A 21,222-nucleotide genomic window follows, 5' to 3' on the forward strand; every position below is an offset into this window, starting at 1 on the left:
TTTGATAATTATTTGCAAGAGCTAATGGAAAGCAGGAACACTGGCAGAAATGACACAGGGCAAAAGAGACTTCTCAAAGCAGAGTGGAGAGGAAGACCTGGGAATCTCTGCCCAGGAAGTCTTGCCTCAGCTCTAAACAGTCTTATTAACAGAATTATTAATCAAATTGCAGCCACCTAAAAGGTAATAAGATGATAATGGCAGCAAATAAAAACCAAATCATCAAGGAAGATATACCCCAGATGGATGAGGGCCAAGTCTGGGAATACTTAAGCAACCTGCATGTACATAAGTCTATTGATCCTCATGGCATATACCCACAGGTGCTGAGAGAAATGGCAGATCCATTGCAGTCTCCATCAGCTTCGATCAGTCATGGCAATGAGGGGAAGTGCCCAAGGATGGGGGTACAGCAACATCACCCCCATCTTCCAAAAGGGCAAAAAGGATGACTGGGGGAACTGGTCAGCTTCACCTCAATCCTTGGGAAGGTGCTGGATCAGCTAATCCTGGAAACCATCTTCAGGCACATCAAAGACACAGAAATCACCAGCAGTTGGTCAGTATGGCTCGAACAAGGGGAAGCTATGCTCGATAACTTGATAGACTCCTATGGTGAGGTGACAGCCTGGTAGAAGAGAGGAGGGCAGTGGATACTGTCTGCCTGGACTTCAGTGAGGCCTTCGACACTGCCTCCTGGGAGATTCTTGCAGAGATGCTGTTGATGTGTGGGTTGGATAAGCAGACAGTGAGGTGGATTGTAAAGTGGCTGTTGTGTCTAGAGGGTGGTGATCAGTGGCATGATGTAGTTGGAAGCCAGTGTACCCCAGGGATCAATACTGCACAACATTCCGTTAATGATCTCGGTGATGGGCCAGAGTTTACTCTCAGCAAGTTTGCAGACAGTACCAAACTCAGAGGAGTGGCAGACAGAGCAGAGGGTGATGCTGCTATCCAGAGGGACCTTGACGGGTTGGAGAAATGGGCTGATGGGCACCTCATGGAGTTCAACAAGGAGAAGTGCGGAGTCCTGCAGCTGTAGACAAAAGAAATATGCACCAAGACATGCTGGGGGCACTTATCTAGAAATCAACCTGACAGAAAGGAATTTGGGTGTCCTAGTGGACAAAAGGTTGAACACGAGCCAACAATGGGCCTTTGTGGCCAAGAAGGTGAATTGTACCCTGGGTCACATCAGACAAAGCGTTGCCAGCAGCTCAAGAGATTCTGCTCCTCTGCTCAGCTCTGGTGAGGCCACCTCTGAAATACTGTGAGTAGAGTTAATTTTCTTCCCACTAGCTGGCATGTGGCTCTCTTTTGGATTTGTGCTGGAAACAGTGCTGATCACAAAGGGATGTTTTAGTCACTGCTGAGCAGGACTTACGCAAAGTCAAGGCCTTTTCTGCCTCTCACATCCCCCACCAGCGAGTGGGCTGGGGGTGCATGAGAGTTCGGAGGGGACACAGCTTGGACAGCAGATCCATATGGCATCATGCTCAGCATATAAAGCTGAGGGAAGAAGGAGAAAGGGGGGAACATTTGGAGTGATGGTGTTGTCTTCCTCAGTAACCATTATGTGTGATGGAGCCTGGCTTTCCTGGAAATGGCTGAACACCTGCCTGCCTGTGGGAAGCAGTGAATGCATTTGTTGTTTTTCTTTGCTTGCATGTGTGGATTCTCCTAACCCTTTTCTCACTTTTATCCTTCTGATACTCTCCCCCATCTCACTGGTGGGGAGTGAGTGAGTGGCTGCGTGGGGCCGAGTTGCCGACTGGGGTTGAACCATGACAATGAGACACAGAGGGTGAGGAGGAGGAGGCTGTGTCAGGGGGTCCGGAGGGGCTACAGTTTCAGTCTTCCAACTCTGTGTTTTGAGCTGAATTTGTACAAAAGGAATGTGGAGACAGTAAGTGAAAGGAGGAAGCCTGTGAAATGTGGAGAAGGAGGGGTTTTTGAGGCAGTGCTCTGCTGGCTCCCACAATGTCATTCTCTGGGCTGTGCAAAAGGAAGCCAGCATTTTAAAAACTGCAGCGTTGCCCTTTTCATTATGCTGCACTTCACATTTCCAGCTCTGTTCATGCACTCCGTGGGGGTTTTGTCAGGGTTCAGCAAGGATGCGATGCTGAAGCAGGCTGCCGTGAGGCAGGTAGTCACCCACGTGTGTGTGTGTGTGTGTGTGTGTGTGTGCACTACGTTTGGTGGTGCTGTGGCTTTTGAATTTTGCAAAGCAGAGTGCTAATATTAACCAGCCAGTCCAAGGGGCTTGTGTCTCCTTGCATTTATGATAAAGCATGACAGCTGGGTGTCACCTGGCATTTATATGTGGGAGGTTCACGCAAGCAGCCTTTATTTTATCAAGACACACTTTCATTGGAGTCCTTGCTGCTGAGCACTGATCAGAGTGCATGAGAGGAGAGGAGAGATGAACATCCCAAAAGATATTTATAGATCTGTGTTCCCAGTCCTTTCCTCTTCATCATGAAAGCAATTCTACAAAAGGGTTATTTTGACTGGCTGTTCAAGATTCCAGAGGAGGAGATTAATGTGCCAGAAGCCTTGCAGCGCAACTGGAAAAGCTAGCTGGCTTTGCACATTTTCGTGAGCTTCATGGCTTACTGTGTCAAGGTTATCTTCCTCAGACAGGACGATGTGGATGTCAAACAGCCATGCAGCAAGCAAAAGGGCTGGGGTCTGACAGCAGCTGCTGAAGCGCTGAATTACCTGTGCCTGAAGAGGTCTGACCACAGCTGGGGGTTACAGAAGGTGCAGGCACTGTTCCTCAAAGTGTGTATCCCACCCCCTACACCCCCTTTTCTTTTTTTGTCTACTCAGGAAAATCCCTTATTTCAAACAGCCAAGTGAGATATGATGGAGGTGTCTTGCACTGATCTTTCTCCCAGGTGGACCAGGTTTTCCAGTGGTGCCAGGTTTGTCTTATCCAGACAGTGCTCCTGTGTGTGCGTGTTTAGGTCTCAGGAAGAAGGAACAATTTAATGTGTAGATATGGAAAAAACTGTTATCAGAGTCATTTTAGCCCTCCCTTGCCAAGGCAATTCCCCAAACTGCAAAAATATTGCCAGAATCTCCTTGTACCCTGCAGCTATTTCAGTGCCAAGGGGTATGAAAAGGTAATATTCCTCCCCACGCAGGGTTTCTGCTCTGTCTGGCTATACAACAGTGTTACCTTGCCACGGTAAAGGGACTTCTTCTTCCATGTCTCACATGCCATCTTGATTTCCTTGTTTTTCCTCAAGCAGAGCCCTCAGAGTGATGCTGCAAAAAAACCCAAACAACAAAAAACCAGCAAAACAAAACTCTGCAGTTCATTTCTTAAGGCAGCCATATCAAAGAGGTTCTTGGTGGCAAAGCTTTTTTCTCCCTGCACACCAAGAAATCATTTTAACAAGCCCTGGAGTTGATGTCATGTGTTTTTTTTCTGCAGGGAGGAGTGCAAAACCCTGCTTTTCTCCACACATACACGTGGGATGGCTTTGGAGCAAAACTGGGTAAGAGGAGGGAACAGGCTGGATTTCCAGAAAAGCGCCGGGGATGTCAAATGCCAAAATGCCAAAGTGTGCTGTGATGCCAAGAGGTGCCAGGAAGAAATCAGAAGGGGCAGAGCAAAAGAGCAAAGTGGGGATGAGTGTGTGGTGAGAGGCACTGAGCAGCAGCAAAGCAAAGAGCTGGAAAACAAAGAGCAGGACAAGGAGAAAGCAAAGGCATCAAGAGCTCAGCTCTCACGATCCCTCACACACGGGGCGAGGGATGGGAGCTTGGGTCAGCCAGCTGGAAAGCCTGCTGGCATAAACTCCTGGTGTGTTGTGGGGTTTTTTGCATTATGGCATCTTCACACCTCAGCAGCCTGATTCCTACCCCTTTTTATATGAGAGTTCTGCTGAATAGAAGCCACCTCTGGGAAGTCTTTGATAGCAGGGAAGCATGTGTGTTTTCTTGGCAAGTTGGAGCAGGCTCATGTGCTTGTGCTGCCACTTGTAAATCAAAAGCAAGCTGCAGGCTGCCTGGTAGGTTTGCACCGGTGTAAAACAGGCAGCAGAGGCTCGGTGCCTGCTGCAGGAGGATGACTGGGAATCCTCCTACCATAGATGCCCCGAGGACCTGTGCTGTCCCCTTCACCCTCTCCTGTCAGCAGCTCCCTCCTGCTTGCCCATGCCCATGCACAACTCCTCTCTTTACAGTCATAACATTGATCTCTGCTTAGACAATATTCCTCTTTTGACTTAATTCCATAGCAGCTTTTAGGTGATGGGTTTTTCTTCTCAGAAGATTAGTAGATGCTTAGCATTAAATACCATCCCTAAATACCAGCTCAATACTATGCTCAATAGACCACAAAACATAAACATTGATGTTCAAGTAAGAAAATAGCATATTCTGGGGCAAAAGAGAACTTTGGTCTGAATAAAAGCATTCTCAAAGAGCTGTTGTACTTCTCTATTTGTTCTTGGATTTAGGTTTTTTCCTAAAGCAAATCTGGCAAATTTTTACATTCTGAAGAAAATACCACAAGCCAAATCTAAACGTAGATGCTCTTTAGGGCCTTGCTTCTCACACAGTTGTATCTATATGGACTGTGGGGAAGGTATCCCAGAAAGACAGCCTTTTCCTATTAAGATAACTATGTCACAGCTCACAGTGTTAATCACCGACCTCTCAGCCAGTTTCATTTACATTTCTGTGTATTTGTTTATACCCAAATTATATGAGAGTTTTCCATATGTAAGACTACAGATTATAAAAATTTGCATGATAGAGAGACTGGGTAAAAACACCATTGTAGGTAAATGTGTCCCCATTGAAAAAGATGGGGTTTGCGGGTTGGCTCCTGCTGGGAACTCCTACCTGGCTGTGTCCCATCCAGAGTGAGGTCTGATTTGCCTGTGACAGTAGCTGGTGAGTGATCTCTCCCTGCCTTTATCTCAACCCCTTAGCCTTTTGTTATATTTTCTCTTCCCTGTCCAGCTGAGGAGAGGAGAGATAGAGTAGCTTGGGTGGGTACCTGAAGTTCAGCCAAGGTCAACCCACCACTCTGTCCAACACCGCAGCCTGTGCTTCTGGGCCAGCTTCACCAAGGGATTGGATCTGAGCTGTGAACATGCTGCAGCAGTTGTGCTCAGCTATATTGGGCTTCAAGCAATAAAATTGGGGCACAACTGTGAAGTCTGAGCCTGTAAAACACTGAATGCACGTAGCTGTCACTGACTTCCAAGGAGTTACTCGCAGGGGGAAGGATGCAGGATCCATGCCTGGTACATATTTCTGTGCTCACCAGCAATGCTCACAGCATTAGTGCATTGCCCATTCCAGTATGCCAGGGAGTTCAGGAGTTTGGCTTGTGACATACAGGCCTGGAGCATCCTCACTGGTGAGACTGATGGAGATGTGACCAGGGAGAGCATCTGCATGAGAGCAACAACATTACTGAGACTTGTCAACATTATTTCTCCTCCCAGCTACTTGTGGAGTGGTCAGGCACTTGCTGACAATGCCATGATAGCCTGACTGGTTTCTTCCAGCCTTTTGCTGTTCTACACAGCTGGCCAAATGCTTAGACATACTTTAGATATACATGCTTAGACATACTTTACGTAGGAAGGACAATAGATATCTTTCCACATTATGTATCCTCTTAGATCACAGACCTGTAATTTCTTGCTTGCCTGGGCTTCATCTGTTTACCATGAGTGAGCGAGCCTGTGGCTATTGGTCTGACAGGCATCAGAGCAGAGGGTGCTGCCCCTCTCCTGTGAAGCCATAGGAAGTGTTTCATGATTCAAGATAAGACCTTCACTTCCTCATTCTGTGTCTGTAGTACTGAGCTGCCACCCAGGCTGCACCGTCCACCCTGACAGCCCGCTCACAAAATGGACCAGGAGACCCTGGGAAGCATTGTCCTGCTTGCCATCGTCACCCTGATCAGTGTTATCCAAAATGGTAAGATAAAAACAAGCATTTATTTAAAGGATAAAAGGGAGCTGAGGAAAGTTCAGGATGATATATGTTGAGCTGATCTTTGGATAGATAATCTTTATCTATAAGTGCATGCATGCTTAGGCATGGCTTTGGCTTTAGAAATGGTCTTCTAAGCATGGAATTTTGTGTGCCATTGTGGAATTACCCTGACAGTCACATGGTCCTGCTCTCTGATATTCTAGAGTGAGTTTGTTATACATTTCAGCTAATGTAAGGACTAATATGCTGGGATACCCTGTGGCAATATGCATTTTGATTTGATGACTAAGACCTCCTTTTCCGACCTAGGTCCCTGCTGTGGTCAGCCAGGGCTGCTCTCAGCTGGAGTTCTGCTGCCATGGGCCGGGATAGAGTCCCTGGGGGGCTGTAATGGATCAGGCCTTTGTGTGGAGCTGGGTGAAGGGGACAGAACTGGAGGAGTCTGTGTGGGCTATTTGTGGGCAGGCAGCTCTCCTGCTTTCCTGCATCTCCGAGTCCTGCAGTATAACTAATCTCAATTAACTGTGGTCCCAAGAACACTGCACATTTCCAGAGATGGTGAAGTTTCCTTCTCTAGCTCTTATTCAGACTGTGTATAGTCCCTTGTATATTCTTCAAGATTTTTAAAATAAAACAAGTCTCTCTCCTGTGCAAATTTGATTTTAACTTCATCACCCTCTCTTACAAATACTTACTTTAGCAGGAAATTCTACCCAGAATACAAAGAAAGGATTGAGTTTTGCCTCAGCTGCACTAAATTTGCCCAGGTTCAAAGAGATTCAGCAGTGGGATGGGGGCTGCTGAAAATTCCAGAAATCTTTAGTGAAGGCTTCTTACTACAAATGGGAGATTCCCACTGAACACAAAGTCCTAGGAAATGGGCTATTCTTGGGCTGCTGCAGAGAGGGGAAGTGGTGAGAGCCTTGCTGCCAAGGAGCAAAAAAAAAAAAAAGGAGATGCAGACTGATTAATTTCAACATAGGCACTAAATGCCATGTCATTTAACCCAATGTTATTCTCTGGTAAATGCACAGTGTGTGACATCACCAGAATATGGCACGTTAACACCAGAGCATGTACCATAATTAAGAAAATGTGTCAAATATGCATTTCTTGCTATTTAATCATATGACTTTATATAAAGGGTTTTTTCCTCTCACTCAGACATGTCAGACTTCCATCCATGTGCTTTTACCTCATGGAAATCTGTCTGTGATATTATTGACCCAACTGCTACAAAGGGGAAGCAGGATGCTTGGCAGAGTGTGCCAAGCATGTGAGGCAGACAGGCCTAAACCATGATTTCAAGCTTTGCATCATCTGATTTCCTCTTCCCAAGCTTTCTGTCTAGAAAAGTCTTGCAGTGAATGCAATAAGGAAGGCGGTAGAAATGTTTGTCAAGGGGTGTCAGGTGTACTGAATTCTTGCCATGGCTCTCATTCAGGAAAGCGTTTGGGCATCTGCTTGGCTAAGTGCATGAAGTCAGTACCATGTAAATTTGTGATTATATGCTTCTCTGCATAGGATGCAGGACTAGAAAACAACTTGGGTGAATGCTGTTATTCCTAAAGATGGAGGTGGGCTATGTTGCTGCCCCAGTCTGCTGTCCATTTACTGTCACCTTGTTCATGAAGGAAATCTCCACATCCCACACAATGACTCACGTGGCCGCATACCACTGAGTGACGCATGCAGCCTAAAGTTTTGTTCTTTTGTCGGAGAGATGTTGCAATCCAGCAGCTTTCAGGGCAAATCAGCGATCATTGCTGAGTAGATCAGGACAGAGTAGATCAGGACAGAGGAAGCAAAGTGGGGAGAGAAAAGGAGCATGTTTGCAAGCACTGGCTTGGTTGGATCATCAGTTCCCAGTTTCTGTTGGTACGGACTTGTGAAACAACCAGGCTTACACTGAACTCTTGCACATTACCTTGGTCAGAGTGGGACTGCCACTGTTCAGGCTCTGGGCAGGCTGTGCAGCCTTGGAGCCTCAGGACATTATCTCCTGGAACAGCTGAGCTGAATGAAACCTCTCCACTCCAGTCTTGCTCTGCTCACTCCTCTCGTGCTGGCTTGTGAAAGCACCCTCTTGCCTCCTGGCATCATGGAGCGTCTCTCTAGCAGCAAGCTGATATTTGGGAAGTGGCAGCACCTGCAGCAGTGGAGAGGAAGATAAATAGCTTACTTGGCTTTCTCGGAAGCTGTGGTATTTTCTAGAGATTTCACATGTGTGATAAAAGAAAGGGAGAAGTTATGCTTCCAGTGAGTCCATGCAGTCCCAGACCTACAGAAAGTGGTTTCCCATCGCTGCAGCTTAGCACTGGACAAAAAAGTGCTGATCAACCCTATCCTCTTCAATTAGGTCCTCTTAGTCACTGTAGGCAGGGTAACTTCTTGCCAAAGGCTGGGCTGGTGGGAAGATGTGGGTGCTGAGAACTCCCGGTGGCTGGGCCACTGGATGGTGTCTGGTCTGGGTCCCCCAGGAGCTGGCCAGTGCACAGTGCTGGTGGCAGTGGGGGGCGTCTGCAGCTTGGCTCAGAGTAGGGGTGCTGACTTAAAGCACTGAGGTTTTTTCTGCAGAAGGGCTGTATGTACCATGGGGATCAAACAATACTGGAAACCAAAAAAGTCCGTAGTTTTTATTAAAGACAATGGAAGTACAAAAGACCTACAGCATCAATGGAGGGGGAAAAAGGAGGCAACTCTTCCGATTGAAGGAATGAAATCCTGCAGCTTATGTAGTTAAATTTTCACTGTTATAATAATGTATTTCCTGATGGGCTATCTTTTATGTATATATATTTGGTTAATATTCCAAGCCATAGAGTGATTTGGATGCACTTGAGATGGGATGCATGACAACAGAAAGCTTGCAGCTTGTAGCCTGCCAGAGCTCTCTCTGGTGTATTTAGACATATGATTGATGGTCTCTGGTTTAGTGTCATCAGATAAAACGTGTTTGTCAAGAGCATGATACATTATCTTGTGGTGCTGCATTTTTGCAGCAGCTAACACTCTGACACAACTCTGTTGCTTAAAAGGAGGATACACACAGATCAGCCATTAAGACCAGGCTTTCTGTGGGCCTTTCTGGGAAAAGAACCAGCCCTGCAGCATGTCCTTGGTTTGGCAAATGGTTTTCACTAAAAGAGAATAGACTCCCTTGTCTCTCTGCTCTGTTGGAGAGCAAGATTTGGGGTTGGCAGCTCTGTCTGGAAAGCTCTTTTCCCACTGGGAGCTCAAAGGACCAGGTCAGGGCAAGGCTTCTGCAGCAGAGATGAAGGCTGCCTGAAGTGCAGTGTTGGGATGAAGCAGGGATTGGAGGTGAGAGCCTTCTATCAGTCACATACAGACATGTGGGGATGCATGGAGGGTTTGGTTAAACCCGGGTGACAGCAAGCACACTGGCCACATCCTGCACCTCCATGCACCTGTATCTTCTCCTGCCATCTGCCCAGCTTGGATGCTCATGGGAACAGAGCTGAGCCCACAAAGCTCAGCTTCTGCAATATCTCCAGATGACATCTCAGACTGAATACTCTGTGGTTTCCTTAACAGCTTTTTTTGCTAACAAAGTGGAGCATGAAAGCAGACACTGCAACAGCAAGGGGTTGCAGCGGCAGGGGTCCTCCTCCTTCGACCGTGTCTACACTGCCAAGTGAGTAGACACTGCCAACTGAGGCAGAGTGGGGTTCATCATGCTCTTCATTAACATTAAATCCAAACCCTTTTAGGGGCCAGAGGTGGATTCCAAATGCCCTCAGATGAAGACTTTTTACATAATCCCTTTCTGCTCTCAGTGTTCAGACCTGTGGTTTTCGGATATATTTGCTGTGTGAATTCAGCACCCTTCTTGCCACCATGTGCTTCATCTATATAGGTCTTGCAGCCATTATGAGTACTGTGTGTCTTCATTTGGGAATCAGTTCACTCTTCCCTGCTGGAAGTGTGACACAAGCACAGCCAGAGTCCCAAGGGCACTGTGGCTCAAAAGGAAAGAGCCAGCAGAGAGACGTCAGCCTGCTGAGGAGCAAGTAGATGGCAGAGCTTGTACAAATCCCTTGGCACACAGCTCCCCACTTCTCCACTTCTTTGCTACATAGAATCACTCTCAACTTCTTCACTTCTCCCCCTCAGAAAGCAATCCCAGCTGAAGGAGGCAGCTGGAAACCATTCCTGTTCCCTTGCAAAGACACATGTTAACTCTGTGAGACACTCTTTTTTGTGGTGCAATTCTACATTTGTTGGTTTCCTCCAATAGCTTTATTAGTATGACTCAATTAAAAGGACTTTAAGCCAATAAAGCTCACAGCATCTATCATGATCAAACAGGTTAGGGAGAAAGTGGCTTTCACAGGTGCACACGATGGTTTGTTTTCCTCATCAGGCAGCACAAAGACATCCACTATCTGAGTGAGGAAACAGGGAAGCAGATGTGGGTGATCCTGGCAGATCAGGAGCCTCCCACTGCTCTGGGATAAAAGTCTACTGTCAATGGCACTAGTGCAGCCCAAATTCACCTGCCACCATTCTCTGCTGGTGAAACATATTGATTTTGTTTCTATTTGCCTGTGCTCTGATTTCTCTCCTATAAATTCTGTTCTAGCCAGAACTGTGGACACGCGTACCCAACATTTCTCGCTGTGCTTTGGTGTGCTGGCCTCCTCTGCAGCCAAGGTAACATTCTTTTGTTTGGTTTTTTCTCCCTTCAACCTGGCACCACATTCAGCAAGGGATGGCAAGTGCTTTGGAAGTTACACTTCCAGGGACCAACCCTCCTGCAGCAGGGGAACCTCTCTTACCCTCCTGTCCTGGAGCTAACACTCATGACGTGGCTATGCCAACAGATGTGTTCCCAGACATGATTCAGGGTAGTCCAGGCCAGGGACATTTCTCATACTGGCATTATGGGTGAGTTCCCTTTGTTTTGGGTGAAGGGTTTAGTACTTGGTTGCTGGATGCAACATTATTCACTTTTGGGACAGGAAATGGACTCAAATTATTAAATTGCCAGAACTGCCAGGTCTCACCTGTGCTGAGGGTGACCCAGGACTGTTTACCTGCATTTCTAATTGTGATCCCCTGCAATGCAATGTGAGTTTATCTAACATTAAGATAAATACATGTACCTGGGGTACATGTCTATTCTTTCTGGGAAAAAAAGGAGTTTCCTGACCAGGAGAAGAAGGAATTTTGTCCACAGTTGTAGGAAAAGCTAGAATTATGGGGGAAAACCCCTTTTTATATGCTCAGAAGTTAGTATTGGACCATAGTGTATCCTCCACCTGCTCCTAGTGAAGTACATCTACCAACTGCCTTCTCTTTCTGGTGAGGGCAGTGCCTGAGTTGGCACTCTCTTTCCTGAGCCTGGTATGACCCACACTGGGTTTCACAAAACCGTAGAATGGTTTGGCTTGGAAAAGATCTCAAAGATCATCTCATTCCAGCTCCCTTGCCAGGGGCAGGGACACCTTCCACTAGACCAGGTTGCTTGAAGTCCCATCCAGCCTGGCACTGAACTCTTCCAGGGATGGGGCATTCACACCTTCTCTGTGAAACCTGTGCCAGTGCCTCACCAGTCTCACAGTGAAGAACTTCTTTCCTATATATAATCTAAACCTGCTTTCTTTCAGGTAAAAGCCAATTCCCCTTGTCCTATGAGTTCATGTCCTTGTAAAAAGTTCCTCTCCAGCTTTCTTGTAGGCATCTCAGAGGGTCATAGGGAGTGTGTGCTCTGCAGTGGGCACAGTTGTGAGCACGATTACACCCGCAAAGTCTTCAGAAAATCTGGAGTGAGGGCAAGGCAAGTGCTCTGTTTCCCATGCAGAGGTCTCCATCCCAGTTCCAGTGCTTGTCCCATAACCCAAGACTGCAGATTCCCATTTCCCATTCCAACCCAGGCAGCAGATGGAGACATACAGTGAGACCTGGGCTGGTGTTGTTAATGCACTGTTTTATCCTTTACCCAGCTCCTGCTGCCTTTGCTGGCCTGATGTACTTGTTTGTGAGGCAGAAGTACTTTGTGGGCTACCTCGGGGAGAGGACTCAGAGGTAAGGACTTGCAGAGCCTCTTTACAAAACCCAGAATGTGGTAGGAGGACAGCCAGATGCTGCCACTTCCATAGGCTCAGCTGCTGGCTTGTGGTGCTGCCTGCAACAGCTGCTGGCATTCCGTAGTGCAGGAAAGCCCCTCTCTTTTGGAGGAATGGGGGTAGCTGTGGGAGATGTCGGATGTGCAGCAGCACTGGGGTCAGGGGGCCTGCAGCTCCTGCTCACAGGACTCTCTGCAAACACAGGTTTGCATGTTTGTGCCACTACTTGCACAAGATTGTCCTTTTGTATTAATATTTGTATTTTATTTATATTAATAAATTACACACATGTGAAACAGAGTTGTCCCACAGCCTGTGATGGCTGAAAACACATTCAAGTCCCTCTGAACAGACACTTGTAAGCAGCAGCCTACTCTGAGAACAGAAGGCCAAATCCAGACCCAAATGGATCCTGAAAATAACATTTAAGTCCTCGCAACTGCCTGGCAATACAAGACAGAAAAGAAATTTGCCCCCTCTCTCTCAGCTCCTGACGTCTTTCAGCTGCTCTCAACAGCAGAGTCCAAAGTCTGAGGGTTCTTCCATGAGGTGATGCACATTAACAAAGTGCTTTTCCCCATTTCTGTCTCCTCAGCACTCCTGGTTACTTGTTTGGAAAGCGCATAATTTTGTTCCTGTTCCTCATGTCTGTGGCTGGAATACTCAACTACTATCTCATCTTCTTTTTTGGAAGTGACTTTGAAATACATATTAAGACGATAACCAGCGCGATCTCTCCATTGCTGCTCATACCCTAACTCCCCACAGCACTGAGGGGGTCAGCACGCTTTGTATATCAATGCCCTGAAGCTGTCATAATTCAACTGCTTAAGAAATGAATCCATAACCCAGTGAGATCTCTGTAAATCTCATGCTTGACGGGCTCTGTAGTTTGATTTAACCTTGCTTTTTTCTTCAGAAAAATGATTTATCATCAGCACTTGGCACACCCGAGGAATGGTAACAACTTCCAGTTAACTCTTTAGAACTTTTTCCCTGAAGTGCAGCTTGCAAGCTGATTGCATGACTGGAAGGAACATTGTATGCTTGCTTCGTAACTGTGTTGTACTTAGCTTTTGTCCCAAAACCCAGGATCCTCTCAGTGTTGTTCCTGACTGATGGCTCCCACAGTCACTCTCAGATAACAAGAACAGCCTTTCACCGGCATCCCACATGCCCCTGCCCGCATGAAGGCATGGAGCAGCCTCTTCACCTACCCTTTCCCTCCGACTTGTTGATGACCAAGCTCTTGCTGTCGCAGGAGGGTGGCAAATTGGCTCCTCTCTGGTCTTCCTTGATAAATATTCATGTGCGTAACTCTCGCCACACTGATCTCATTTACACTTCAGCCTCTTTGTTCTCCCAGAGCCGGGAAAAGGAGTAGTGTGTAAATGAGGAGGTAGTGTGTTGCCGGCGGGGTTGGTTTTGTTTTGATTGGCTTTGTTTAATAAAACAGTCTAAAGCGAAGAAATCTGTCTGCTGCCATCTTCTTTGCCCGGTGCATGATCCCAGTGCTCCGTGGCTCAGCCGCCGGCCGGAGAGCGGAGCAAGGGCGGTAGCACCGGGCTGTTCGTGCAAGCAGCTGATGGCCCTGGGCACGGCCCTAAAAGGGCGAGTTTAACAGCTGCCCCTCTGTGAGCACGGTCAGTGCTCTGCTTCCAGCGCTGACAACGTGCCCCACAAGTCCACGCTGAGGAGCGCTTTGCTTAGCAGTGCAGACCGAGGTAGGCAAACAGGTAGCGGCAATCTTTTTAAACATTGCTACCCTGCAAGTGCTTAAGCTCTTAAGTCTGCCTGATTGCCACATGCAGGATGGATAAGGCTGTATTTCGTGACTCCTTCGGGGGGGGGGGGGGGGGAGATGAGACTCCTCGCTATGTGAGAAGAGAGTTTGCAGAGCTGTTCACAAAAGCAGGTGCAGAAAGCCATCTGCCTTTGTACTACACCGAGGCTGGAGGGTTTTGGTGCTGTCTGATGTGGCAGAGATGCTTTGCAAGGCTGCTCTCCTCTGCAGCTGGCCATTCACATGCATCTTTTTCCTTTTTTTGGCTTCTACAGGAATCTTAGATGTGAAAGATTAGTAACAGACACATTCATTGCATGATGATTATAAGTGTTCTCACTGGTTAGAATCAGTAATTTAAAAAATGTCATCTAGCCTTCTAATCAATAGCTGCTGAGACACCTTTTTCCCAGGCAGGGCACTCATGTTCCTTCCTTCCATCCTTCTCCTAACACACTCCAAACACTCCTCACACCACACTTGTCTGCTGTAGCTCTCTCCATAGCTCATGCCAGCTGCTTATCCTTGGTGGAGACCCACTACCCTTCTGCCCCATGGTGTCACTCATCAAGGGATGGAAGCAACACAGGAGGAGAGGGGTAAGCCCTGTGGTTTGGAGCTATGGAGCTCTTCTGCACTGCTGGGATCAGCAAAGGCTCATGCTCCCACCACCCTTGGCCAGTTCAGAGCAGGAGAAGCTTCACCAGCACCAGTCCCTGCTCTCCAGCCTGCTTGGTCTCCCTGGGGTCTGTGACTTGTTTTTGGTGTCTTGGGGTGACTTGATGTTGTATTCCCTATCGCTGCACTATGCCCAGAAATTAGTATATATGCCTTTCTATGCTTTTAAACTGAGCCTGAGAGGGGAAAGAGAAAAGTGTACTGTTTCAAAGCAGTTTGTTTTCATGTTCCGAGAACACAGAGATAAAAACATGTCTGCTTCTGCAGAGCGAGGGTGGGGAAAGCATCCTGCTTTTGGCCAGTTTTTCAGCTCCTTTTTTTTTCTGCAGAGAGAGATGGAGAGTTGAACTTTTGTTTTCCTGGGACTTTGGTTTTTTCTTTTTTTTTTTTTTTGTCTGCTGGATTGTTTCAACATCAGAGTACATCGGGAGGAATTTCCACCGAGGCCTTGGCCCTGGAGGGGGGCCCACTGCCCCGTCCCAGCTCCAAGGAGGAGGAGGGAGAGATCTACAGAAGGAGTCTCAATTTTCCCCCAGGTTTCTCTCAGCAGAGCGAGAGGTTTTATTATTTAGCATTATTATCCTTTTCCTATGTGTTTGTTAAATAAATAGTTTTTATCTCTTTCACTTTCCTTTGAGGAAGATTTATTTTTTCCTGAACCTGATGAGGGAGGGGTGGTTGTAACCTGCCTTCTATCAGAGGATATATTTCTAATTTTGACCAGAACAATGGAAACTATCACCTGTGAAAGGTGACTCTCCCAACTCTATGTGTCCACCTTGCAGGTTTCCCCAGTTGGTTGAGTCTCTCCTGGGGCCTTTTTGTCCTCTATATCAAGAAGCAGCTCACTTGACCTCACTCCTTCCCCTGTCTGCATGAGAAGCAGCTCTCCACCAGCCAGCTATAAAGGGAGGAGGATTCAAGTGTCTGTTTTAGGTCAGATAACCTATCACAGCACTCTGGGGCCTGTCCATTGGACTTGATTGTCCTTGTGGGTCCCTTCCAACTCAAGATATTCTATGATTCTCTCTCAACTGGGTGGTTGGTTTTTACATACTTGTACTTAGGTATGGTCAGGTCATCTTTCAGAGGACCTAAAGACCATCTTTTGCTGTAATGTTTTATTTTGCAAGAATATCTCTTACTTGCTTCCTCAAAACCTTTCTGATAACAAAAGAGATTAAAATGTAGGCAAAATCCATTTTCCATCTATTGGTAATGGAAATAGTGATAGGATCAGACAAACAGGTACTACATAAATTGATTACTATGTAAATTCTTAGTGAATGTCATGCTGTGTTTTCCATATTACAGGCAAGCCTTGTGGTTTCATTTGCCTTCCCACTCTCTCTGTGAAAGGAAGGCAACATCAGTGATATTTGGGCTTTTCCCACAGTGTTAGACAGCTCCAGTTTCTGTTTTCAGCAGCAAAACCACCCAGATCTTGTTGGTACAGTTGTCAGCACTTAGCACACCAGCTACTCAGAAAGCACAGACAGGCTCTTTGCAGGGGGTTTGCACTAGATGACCTTCAAAGGTCCTTTTCATCCCAAACCAGTCTATGATTTTACGATTCAGCAGGTAAACATGCAAAAATACAAACACCACTGTAAAAATGCACGCTGGGGTCAAATACACAAGAACCTATGAGGACCTACTGAGCTGCTCTGGGCATGGGGACATGGCTGGTGGCAGAAGTGGCAGTCCCCCCTGATGGCTCCTGCTTAAGGCTGGCTCGCAAGCTCCAGGGCCACCAGCCATGTTTGGTGCAATGCACAGCACGGCAGCTCCTGACCTGGAGTCACAGCTACGTGTGAACAGCTAACGCTTCCCAATTCTGCTGATCAGCAACAGTGTGGCCGGCGGGATCAGGGAAGCAATCATCCACCTGTACTCAGCACTGATGAGGCACCAGAGACCTTATTGCTCTCTACAACTACCTGAAAGCTCTCTTCTCCCAAACAGCAAGCAATAGCCTCAAGTTGCACTGGAGGAGGTTTAGATTGGATATGAGGTAAAATTTCCTCACTGAGAGGGTGGTCAGGCATTGGAACAGCCTGCCCAGGGAAGTGATGGAGTCACCATCCTTAGTGGTGTTTAAAAGCTGTGTAGATGAGGCACTGAGGGATGTGGTTGAGTGTTGGACTTGGCAGTCCTGGGATAACAGTCGGATTTGATTACCTTGTAAGTTTTTTCCAACCTGAATGATTCCATGATTCTATTGTTGTGCTGATGCTGCTAATTGTCCCAATTGCCGTGTTGCCAGGCCGTGGGCTTTGCTTCACCAGTGGTGCCCTGGCTCATTGCCACAGTGTGCCATTGCCACACCTCATGGCTGTTCGTGCATCTAAATCCCAGGTGCACACACATTCTATCCGTGTGTGCATATTCCATCTGTGCATAGGCACAGTGTATTTACTATCTATCTGTCTATCTGTCTATCTATCTATCTATCTATCTATCTATGTCTCTAACCATGTTGTAGGTGCTGAGTCATGTGAATGCTGGAGGCTGCTCAGGGAAGGAAGGGAAGAAGGTTGCTCAGGCACCAGCCCTCTCGCAGCTTGCAGGCTGTGTACATCAGAGACTGCAGAGACTGCTGGAAGCCAGGATATCGCAGGTTGCTTTTGATCTGCTGACAAAGGCCTGGAATACATACAGTATTTCTGCCACAGTAACCGCATCTGCTTCCGTACAGCACTACAACCCTCTAGTGGAAACTCGGCCCCATCAGCACGCTGGTGCTGCTGGCCATGGCATGAGCTGTTCCCTCAAGGTTTGAAGCCTGACAGCAATGCAAAAGCATCCACATTTTGGAACAGGTGTATTGTTACTATTGAATGCTATTTTTTATTATTCTGATAAATAGGAGGCCCAGTCCTGAAGCAGGACCCTCCCTTACCCACGCCGAAGCAGGCAGTCTTGCTTAGCACAGAATCCAAGCAAGCAGGTAAAATCCAAGTGAAATAAGAAAAGTGTGTGCACCAGCCACAAGGGTTTCCTGCAGTATTTCCTAGATTCCAGTTACCCAGAGCTTGAAAAATCAGCCTGTGCAGTATCACCTTGGTCTAACTCACACCTCTGCCAAGTCAGGTTTCCAAATGTGTCTCTGAGGATTGGGAAAGTAATTCTGCTGGCATGGAGAAAAGACTGGCCCTGGACACCTTCTTCAGCTCTCACCTGCTCTGAGGTTACTTTCTTCTAGCAGAGTAGCAGGTTTAATATTCACAGAAACCTTTCCAATGCCCTGTTGGGATGGGATACTGCAATGCACTGAGCACTGTCCCAAGGGAGTGGTGTGCCCCTTGCATATGGCACTGGGAGCAAGACTAGGCCATGCTTGGAAATAGTCCACCCTTGATAAGTGAAAGGGCAATAAAAACTGAGAAGAGTGATAAAACCATTCACTGTGTGATTTTCAATTGGTCCCGTGTTTCCATGTTTCCCATGGAAAAGCCACTTTTTGAGAGGCTCTGCAGAGCCCAGCGGAGACCACCAGCACCCTTGCAGAGGACATGCTGACTCCTGGGAGAGGGAAGGATATTGTATGCCATGGTATCCCTTTGGAGCACCTGGGATACAGGTACAAGCTTCGCAATCCCTTTGGGGAATGAAGACTGCTATCCCTGGAGCTGCCAGGAAGCGTGCAGGACATCGCAGCTGTGGTTCCTATCAAGGCAGCTCAGTGGCTCAAGGGGGGAGGGTGGAGAATCAGCCATTGCATTGCTGACAGGCTGCAGTGAAGCAAAGGGTGCTCGTAGCAGCACTGTTGTGATCCCCATGTCCCAGGGACAGGAATAGCTCAACCCAGTGCCTGAACTCTGCCCCTCAGTGTTCCTGCCATGGCAGCGGGAGTCTGTGGGCAGGAGAGCACCAGCTCTGCTCCATCCTGCCTGCCAGAACATCTCACTGCTCCCAGCCTGCACACAGAGACATAGAACCTGGCAAAAGTGAGATTCCTGCCCCAAAGGACAAACAGCCTCCACAGAGACGGAGATGTTTTTCCCCTTTAGAGGAGAAATAAATAACTTTTCAATTTCAGCAGCAAGGATCTTCACACTGTGAGATGATTTCATCAGTCAGAGGAGTTCCTGGGGCTTGGTGCTGGCTGCCTATTGAGCTGCTCAGATGCTGTCCTCTGGGAGCTTCCTGCTCATCCTCAGGGAAAGGGAACCAGACACCAAAAGGGGCAGCTGTGATGTGGGGTTCCGAGAGGAAGTGGGATGTGTTTTCCACCTAAAGAGGTAAAGGTGTGATGACGTTGCAGTGGAGTTAAACTTGGAGTCATGGCAGTGCTGTTTCTGCCATTTGGGAGCTGACAGGGACTTGTGTGTGTGCCGTGACGTCTCGCAAGGCCGGGGGATGCTCTGGGAGGCTTCGGAGCAGCAGGCTGATGCCTGCTGTGCTGCTATTTGCCACCACTCGTACAAGCATACGATTGATTTATTGTTCCTGTGTTTTCCCAAGAGAGTGCCACTGCTGCCTTCATCCCCAAACAATGTTTTCTGTGCTTTTGGCACAGTGCTTCAGAGGGCGTCAGTCTGATCTAGCAAGAGCCCCCTTGGTGCTCTGGGATTAAACAAAACAGCATGATACCTCCTGGCCAGCTGCTTCTTGCTATTTGTTTTGCTGCAGTGAAGGAATTTCTTTTCAAAAGGCAGTGCCAGCCTTCCCACTGCCCTCAGCAGATGGGAGGGGATGGTGGAGGTCCCTGCCAGCAGCTGTGAGGCTGCAGTCATCTGTCCCTGTGCTCTCCCACCACTGTGGGGACCACAAACCTTTGCTGGTGGACAGATTTACCTCCTTCTCTCAGCCTAGGCAGCTTCAGACATAAACCAAAGCAGGCCATCATTTATCACAGTTCAAGCTGTAGCTCAGTCCTGAGCTATGTTTAACAATACTGAGGTTTCTTGGAGTGTACCTTGCTCCACTTGCCTTCAGTAGAGGCATTGCTGAAGAGCAGAAAATAATAGTTTTCATGGCATGACCCCACTGCTCGGTTCGGCTCTGACCTCATTCTCCAAATCTCATGTGCCCACTCTCCCTGCTTCCTTCAGGATGCTTCCCAAGCATTCCCTTCAGTGCCAGCCTCACTCATTCGTCCCTCCCCATGTTTGTTGTACCCTCCATATCCGTCCTTCTGATCGATGCACCTACTGGCAGAGCCACCTGGTAAGCCATACAGGGATGTGATCTGGCTGAAAACAGCTTTTTTTCCCCCTTTACTGGCTTGTTTTTAATCTACCTCAACTCCCTGATCCCCATTGCTGCACGTGGGGACCTTGACAGAGATCCTTGTGGGGCTCGCAGTGTGCCCCTTCCGTCTGGTGTAAATGTTGTGCTGATATATCAGTCTTGAGATGCTCCTATGGGGCTTAGGTCTCCTTCCCCTTGTTGACACCAAGGCACACAGAGTCACCCAGAGGCCAACCCCCCTTCTCTTCCCTCATACTGTCTGTAGGATTGACACAGCATCCCATGCAGCACAGAAAACATGACTGACCAGGGGTTCTCTCCCAGCTTGCAACCCCTGTTGCAGAACTCTGACAGCACAGACCCTACCCATGACATACCTGTGACACTGCTCTCAGATGTGGAATAGTAGCAGGAAACTGCCCAAGTGTGTCATGGGGACCAAAAGCCCTGCTGGCCATTGCTCATCCCACCCACAGCTGGCTTTGTTCCTGGGCTGCTATATTTCAGAAGAGTACTTCCATTTCCCAAACAGGGTCTTTAGTTTGTAAGTTTGGGGGTATTTTTCTGACTGAAATAGAAGGATGTAGCCCTTCTGATAGGGCTGGCAGCAACAAAGACTTGGCTCAAATTTAAAGAGGTTGCTAATAACACGTTAGCTCCAAGTCCTTGGCAGAAGTCAGCTGTACTTTTCCTGTTCACACACAATTCACACTTCTTTGGAAACAGTCCTTCATAGCAGAAATGAAAACCAGAAAGGTGGATAAACAGTGCTACACTCCTACCTGTTCACAGCCCAGCCATCTCAGTGAGGTGCCCTGAGCCACCAGCCTGTTTGCTCCCATGAGGTGACAAGTCCCCATCCCACCAGAGCCGGCACTTCCCTGTGGGATTGCATGTGCTTCCCCAAGCCTGACATTTCTCAGATGCTGCAAGCCCAGAGCTCAAGACTTACCACATTTGCACCTCAGTAATAGCTACCTCCAGCATTTCACTCTAAAATGTGTTTGGAAGAGTCTGACCTGGTTTCCAAGGTGTTGAGTATCCTGCATCGCCACTCATTCTGTGGTGGGCTGATTTGGCACGCTGAATCACCCCTTGCCTCTCTTTCCTCTGCCCTGCCAGATCCCCTGAGACACATTCCGGTTTTCCCCTGCCCTGTGTGGTCTGAGGAGCTTCCAGATGACAGTGTGCTCAACGTGCTAATTTGAAACAGCGGGATCCCACCAGGGCTGCATTCCCAGCACTCATCAGGCACTGGGCACAATGTGATGGGTGTTTGCTTCCTGTGGGATGCAGAGATGCTCATCTGTGGCCATGGGCATTTCAGACCCACAGACAGCTACATAATGCTCAGGGCTGCCCCAGGGGAACCTTTTGCACTGCTGAGTGGGTGTGAGGGGATCTGGATGGGTCTCCCATGTGCTGCCACCACGCAAATTATGAGTGGCAAGTAAGGTTGAGTTGTGAGGTGGCACATCACATGAAAAGGCTGCGGTTTCACACACC

General features: G+C 47.9%; 1 protein-coding gene across 1 annotated transcript; it reads left to right on the plus strand.

Annotated features, from left to right (window-relative positions):
• Positions 1–5,867: 5,867 nt before the first annotated feature.
• On the plus strand, positions 5,868–13,513 carry ALOX5AP (arachidonate 5-lipoxygenase activating protein). The gene is made up of 5 exons (XM_082278034.1): positions 5,868–5,952; positions 9,526–9,625; positions 10,574–10,644; positions 11,937–12,018; positions 12,655–13,513. The coding sequence occupies exons 1-5, from the start codon at positions 5,883–5,885 to the stop codon at positions 12,815–12,817; spliced, it is 486 nt and encodes a 161-aa protein (XP_082134160.1). The 5' UTR covers positions 5,868–5,882; the 3' UTR covers positions 12,818–13,513.
• Positions 13,514–21,222: the final 7,709 nt, after the last annotated feature.

The sequence above is a fragment of the Coloeus monedula genome, assembly GCF_965178545.1.
Source record: "Coloeus monedula genome assembly, chromosome: 3".
NCBI lineage: Eukaryota > Metazoa > Chordata > Aves > Passeriformes > Corvidae > Coloeus > Coloeus monedula.